Source organism: Centropristis striata, chromosome 6 (assembly GCF_030273125.1).
Source record: "Centropristis striata isolate RG_2023a ecotype Rhode Island chromosome 6, C.striata_1.0, whole genome shotgun sequence".
Lineage (NCBI taxonomy): Eukaryota > Metazoa > Chordata > Actinopteri > Perciformes > Serranidae > Centropristis > Centropristis striata.
Window position 1 is genome coordinate 5189169 of NC_081522.1, and position 6618 is coordinate 5195786.

The following is a 6618-nucleotide window of genomic DNA, read 5'->3' on the forward strand; positions in this document are numbered from 1 at the left end:
AAAATGTTCCATATTATTTGATACACTAGAAACTGGAAAAAAGTTGGAATCAAGTATATTTTTTTTAACTCTTTCCATGAAATGATGAATGTGATTTTTATATGTGTATACATATACACTACCGGTCAAAAGTTTTAGAACACCCCAATTTTTCTATTTTTTATTGAAATTCAAGCAGTTCAAGTCAAATGAACAGCTTGAAAGGGTACAAAGGTAAGTGGTGAACTGCCAGAGGTAAATAAAAAAAGGTAAGCTTAACCAAAACTGAAAGAAAATGTACATTTCAGAATTATGCAAGTAGGCCTTTTTCAGGGAACAAGAAATTAGTTAACAACTTAACTCTATGGAGTCTTGGGCTATTTTGTCCATTTTTGAATTCTTTTCATGTCTTTGTAAGTCATTTTGTATATTTTGGCGTCTATTTTGTCATTTTGTGTCTTTTTTTTGTCACTTTGTGTCTTTTTGTAGTCCTTTAGTTCAACATAAAATGTGATTTTGAATCTTTTTTTTATTTTCAAAACACTATCATGCTCAATAAAGAATTTTAAATGTTGCAAATGTGCATTCATTTCAGAGTACACTGAGACATTAAACTGCATCATTTTCAATTAAATTCTGGAAAAGTTGGTGTGTTCTAAAACTTTTGACCAGTAGTGTATACTGTATATATATTTTGTGTACCAAGTCTTTCAAATTCTAATAAAAATTCAAATTCATAAAAAGAAGCAGCCGTCATCTCTGTGTCTCTGTCAGGACGAGTTCCCGGAGGTGTTAAAGTGGAGGAGGAAGCCCTCGCTGCCCGCCGTCTCCTCCTCGCTCCCAGACCTGCTGGGGACGTCCACACCTAGCCTCGCCACGGACACGCCCTTCAGCACCCACACCCTCACAGGTAGGCCAGTCCACCTGTCAATCATCAGTGAGACGCTGCTGTAGTTAACATAAGAGATCACATGGAGTCCTTGTGTTTGTGTACAGACAGCAGTTTGGAAACAGAGAAGATCCTGCTGACAGAACCAGTACCTGAACTGGGACACACAGAGTACCAGCTGCTGAAACTCTTCATCCTGCTGTGAGTAACACAGAGCACAATACATAGAAATCCAACCTGGTCTCACAGGAATCCGTGAAATAGCCACGGAATCAGTCAAATTTCCGTGAAACTGACACGGATTTTGCTACAATGCAAGTTAATGACCATGGATATTTTTTCCTATTGGTTTGTTCCAAGTCACGTGACTTTCAAGGTCCCGGCGGTCAGAACAAAAAACATGGCGGACAGTTCTCTAATTTTTAGTGAAAAAATCAATATTTTGACTTAGTTTCTGCATAAAAATGGATTTTGATCACATTTCCAGCGAGAAATATATGTTTTATTTTCTAAGTATTCACTCAGTGAATGTACATAATCACTTTGTATGTTGGAATAGCCACGGGATATGACTGTCATTAACTTGCATTGTAGCGAAATCCGTGTCAGTTTCACGGAAATTTGAGTGATTCCATGGCTATTCCACGGATTTTGAGTTAAGCGAATCCGTGGCTATTCCACGGATTTTGAGTTAAGCGAATCCGTGGCTATTTCACGGATTCCTGTGAGACCATGTTGTAAAAATCACACTCAGAAAGAATCAAAGAAATTATTATATGATATTATCAAAATAATTCAGGGAGCACCTGAAGAGTTGATGAAACTACAGAGTTATCTAAAGTGTTTCTTTGTGTGATAGGTTTTCCTAAAGTCTGCATATAGGTCAATAACTAAAATATGCAGAATATTAAGAGGCCACATAAAATACCACACAAAAGACATACATTTTTTATCAAAAAATCATTCATGATGTAACTAAAAACAGTTAAAGATTTAGAAAAAAGCCCCAAAAGACTACAAAACACCCAGAATGTACATGTAACAGCAGTGTTTGTGCCATTAACTGTAGTATTTATGTAAAATTACTAATCATTGTTCGTGTTATTGTTGTCTGTGCTGCCACCTGCTGGTTAAGTATCTTTCACATGACCATATGCTATATATATAAGTATAGTTTCTCAAATCTCCTATTCAGACCTCAATCATGTGCTGGTACAAAAACTTGGCATAGTCCTTCATGAAAAAAATCCCTTAATGTCTTGAAAAATGTCATTAAAATATATTTAAAAAAAAAAAAGTCATAGTTAGTTAAAAATGTCATAATATCTACTGCCGTAATAATTATTATTTTAAAAAGTCATAGTATAGTATGTCCTAAAAATTGTCAACCCTTAAGTGTGAAATAAAAAAGTCTTGCAAGTATTTCCAACATTTTTAGACATCCAATAATATGGTGTTTTTCTGTCAGTTTATTGAGAGACAATTTAAAGCATTTCAGGGTTGGGGTTTTTAAAATTGTAAGACCTTTTCCTGATTTTTTTTGTCATGCTTTAGTATGACTTTTTTTGAGGGTGTTCATTTTTGGACGTCCCATAATACAGTGTTTTTCTGACATTTCTGGCCATAATATGCCCTGATATGTATCAACAGACTATAATTGACCCATTTTAGCAAGAGGGTCGCCAGTTTGATTCCGGCCTGCGGCTCTTCTGTGTGGAGTCATGTTCTCCCCGTGTCAGCGTGGGTTCTCACCAAGGTTATAATAGTTTTGGATTTTTCATTAGTTTTAGTTTTAATATCGTTGTGAATTTTTGTTTTCAAATTCAGTTAGTTTTAGTTAGTTTTTAGAGTGAGTTTTCTAGTTTTAGTTTAGTTTTTAGTTTTTGAAAATGCTTAGTTTTAGTTTAGTTTTTATTAGTTTTAGTGTTAGTTTTAGATTTTTTGTAATGGCCTATGTGTTGGGTGCCAGATTCAAAGAGGTCATAATAAAGTTTGCCTTTATTTCCTTTGGTTTATCATCTCAGTTTTTATTTTTATTTCAGTTAGCAAAAATGTTTTTTCAATTCTAGTTTTCATTATTTCGTTAGCTTTCGTTAACTATAATAACCTTGGTTCTCACTGGGTTCTTCGGCTTCCTCCCACAATCCAAAAACTCGCACTTAGTTTAGGTTTAATTGGTGACTCTAAATTGCCCGTAGGAGTGAATGAGAGATAGTCTCGCAACCTGTCCAGGGTGTACCCGCCTCTCAACCAATGCCGGCTGGGATCGGCTCCAAGTGTGGACAAGTGGTTAAGGATAATGCATGAACTAATTTTCAATTTGACTTTAATTGGTCCAATTTGGGAATTGTTAGGCATTTTAAAAATTGACGCAATATTCATAACATGCATCACAGGCTATAATAAAAAAGTCATTTTAGGATTTATTTTTCTGAAATTTTTCACCATGCAGTAGTATGGCGTTTTGTTGTTGTTGTTGTTTTTTCAATGTTTGGACATGTCGAAAAAAATCACAAAATGCTCAGTGTTTTTATGTGTACAAAAATGCTAAGAACACCATAGAGTAGTATGATGGTGATTGTAACAGTATAGTATATAGTATATATAGTATACAAATTATTTTTGCTTCATTTAGTATGCCATACAAATATCCTAAAAAAAAAAAAAGTAAAAGTGTTCCATACCATAAAAAATATCATATAAAATGTCAGAAACGAAATCATAATACACCAAAGCACCAGAATAAGAAAGAGGTTTATTTATTTATTTAGGAACATTTCCACATAGAAGAAATGTGTTTTGTTGTTTGGTGTAACAGCAAACATAGTCACCAAAATAAAAGGTAAAAGCAAGTAAAATAAAAATAAAATAAAAATACAAACAAAAAAATGAATCTGTTTGAAATGAAGAGCTGTAGAGCTCTGTGCAGGAACCTGAAAACATTCTCAGTATAATGTATAGAGAACATTATTACATACAGAGATGATAGTCCAAGAGATGTGCGTTAATATAAAATGTTACAGCAGGTGTTCAGACTTTATATTCATGTAATTCAAAGAGACAGGTGGCCTTGGTGATGAGGCTGGTGTAGAAGTGCTCCAGCAGTTTCTGTGGCAGGTTCAACTTTTTCAGCTGACACAGCAACAGACGCTCCATCTCCCTCCTGTAAAAAAAAAAACAATCATAGATACACTATGTTGTCAAAACATTGTGATTAAAAAAATGTTGGTCCTCCACTCCAGCTATTACTGTAATATATATTTACTCCAGATTAATTTTCCCCCTACCTGTCTGTGTCTCTCAGCGTCTTCCTGCTGGTCCTGTCGTCCTGCTATCTGGCCTTCAGAGTTTGTCGTCTGGAGCAGCAGCTGAGCTTCCTGAGCAGCCAGCCCACGCTCAGAGAGAGGTACACAAGATAGATAGATAGATAGATAGATAGATAGATAGATAGATAGATAGATAGATAGATAGATAGATAGATAGATAGATAGATAGATAGATAGATAGATAGATAGATAGATAGATAGATAGATAGATAGATAGATAGATAGATAGATAGATAGATAGATAGATAGATAGATAGATAGATAGATAGATAGATAGATAGATAGATAGATAGATAGATAGATAGATAGATAGATAGATAGATAGATAGATAGATAGATAGATAGATAGATAGATAGATAGATAGATAGATAGATAGATAGTATGTTTATATGTTTTTGTTCAGTTTATATGCTCCCAGAAAACTAAAACTCATATTTTAAATCAAGGTTTAAGACTCACCTGTTTACAGCTGCCTTTTACCAAATAATTTATTATTATTATTATTATTATTATTATTATTATTATTTATTTATTTAATATTTTTTTAAACTTTATAACTCTGCATTGTTGCTGCAAGTCTGTAACTTTTACTCAAATTATTTTATATACCTTTTGTTTTATTTAAGCTTCTGTTTTAGCTGTTTCTGTTTTCCTTTCTCTCTTTGATTTTTAAAGTTTAAGGTTTTAAGGCTTTTGATGTCTTGTGTGATTACTTTGAATTGCCTTGTTGCTGAAATGTTGCCTTCTGCTGTTTTGACCCAGCAGCAACAATTCAACTTTCTCTGCATTTATTTACTAAAATAAAAATGGATGGATGGATGGATAGATAGAAAGAAGTTTAAACAACTGAAAAACATCTTTTGTGTAGAATAACACAGTTATAATGACATACATCATTAAAAAACATTTTTTTTTAAATGCTAGTTGAATTCCGTTTATTTTTTTTGACTAAAATGAAATTAATATATATAAAACTTTTTTTAAGTGCCCACTAGTGTCATGAATATTGGGTAGAACATTTTTTACAACCTCTACTGAAACAATTATTTTTGACAGAAATATCACAAGTTGAAGCTTTGTTTTGGATACTTTTTCTAACAGAAAGTTTTGGAACCTATGATCTGTTCAAGGACCACCAGAAAGTTCAAATTCAGACCAAAATGCCTGTTTTTACATATTCTTTCCACGATAAATGATGGATTTCTGGCAATTACTTAAAGAAAACATACACTTTAATCCCATAATATGGATGCTAGAATCTTTCTCTGCTCTTCATATCTTATCACAACCTCAGCAAGCAATGGCCGGCGTGGATTCTGTTGATTTTTTTTCCCTACAAACTTATTTTATACAAAGTTCAAATATTTCTTATTCTGGTGCTTTGCTGTATTATGATTTCTTTTCTGACATTTTATATGATATTTTTATGGAATGGAACATTTTTACTTTTTTTTAGCAAAAATAATTTGTATACTATATGTACTATATACTATACTGTTACAATCACCATCATACTACTCTATGGTGTTCTTAGCATTTTTGGACTAAAAACACTGAGCAGGTTTTTTGCGGATGCGTGATATGTTGATCCTTTTCTCCAGGTGTGGTGAGGTGCCCTGCTGGCTGGCCAATCAGAGGACAGGAACCTGACACTGAAGCCAATCAGGGAGTAAAGAAGAAATCTGCACTTACATAGACTTCCCTCCAGGAGGCGGCGGTAGGCGGAGACCGGTGACTGTAGCAGCAACCGTCAGCAGCTGAACTCTGACCCCGCCGTGACCTGGTTACCATAGAGACGTCACAGTAGTCACACAGTAGACTGACCTTTGACCTGTAAGGATGAGGCGCTGGAGCAGATGTGAAGAGATCAGGAGGCCGGAGGAGCAACGACATGCTGTAACATAACAGATGTAGATTTTTAATGTGAAGACTGAAAACGGAGTGTGTCTGTGTGTGTGTGTGTGTGTGTGTGTGTGTGTGTGTGTGTGTGTACATAGACTTTATGGATCCACATCTACTAACACACACTGACTGTGAGGTCTGTGTCAGTAGTTCATGTTAAACATGTTTTTATTCAGACACTGTTGGATGTGATGAAACCGTAGTTAGAGTCAGAGGAGCTGCTGGTTCCTGATGAATTTTTATAAACTGAATATAATGCCATACTTTGTCAAACTTTGACAAAAAAAACGAGTTTAAAGGTTAAAACTCACTTTTCTAAACCTTGAAATCTAATTTAAAAGAGGTTTTTGCAAGATTTAAACCAAGTTTTGAAGGCTTGCATAATGTTTTGATAGATTTTTTAAAAATTCAAATCTCTGCAAACATTAATTTGTATTTGAGTTTTCCTTCTTCACAACCACAGCACTCTTTTTACGATGTTTCCGAGTGTCAAAATGTGTCACTATTCCCATCAGTGTATT

General features: G+C 34.3%; 1 protein-coding gene across 3 annotated transcripts in view; it reads left to right on the forward strand.

Moving 5' to 3' along the window:
- LOC131973325 (GRAM domain-containing protein 2A) overlaps positions 1-6370 on the forward strand; it is a 38608-nt gene extending 32238 nt beyond the window's left edge. For 2 of the 3 annotated variants that reach the window (XM_059335294.1, XM_059335295.1), the window contains 4 exons: positions 730-889; positions 976-1069; positions 4173-4274; positions 5797-6370. In XM_059335294.1, coding sequence (XP_059191277.1) covers positions 730-889; positions 976-1069; positions 4173-4274; positions 5797-5845 — 405 coding nt within the window. In that variant the 3' untranslated portion in view covers positions 5846-6370. The remainder of the gene's footprint in view (positions 1-729; positions 890-975; positions 1070-4172; positions 4275-5796) is intronic. The other variant, XM_059335296.1, reaches the window with a different exon arrangement.
- Positions 6371-6618: the final 248 nt, after the last annotated feature.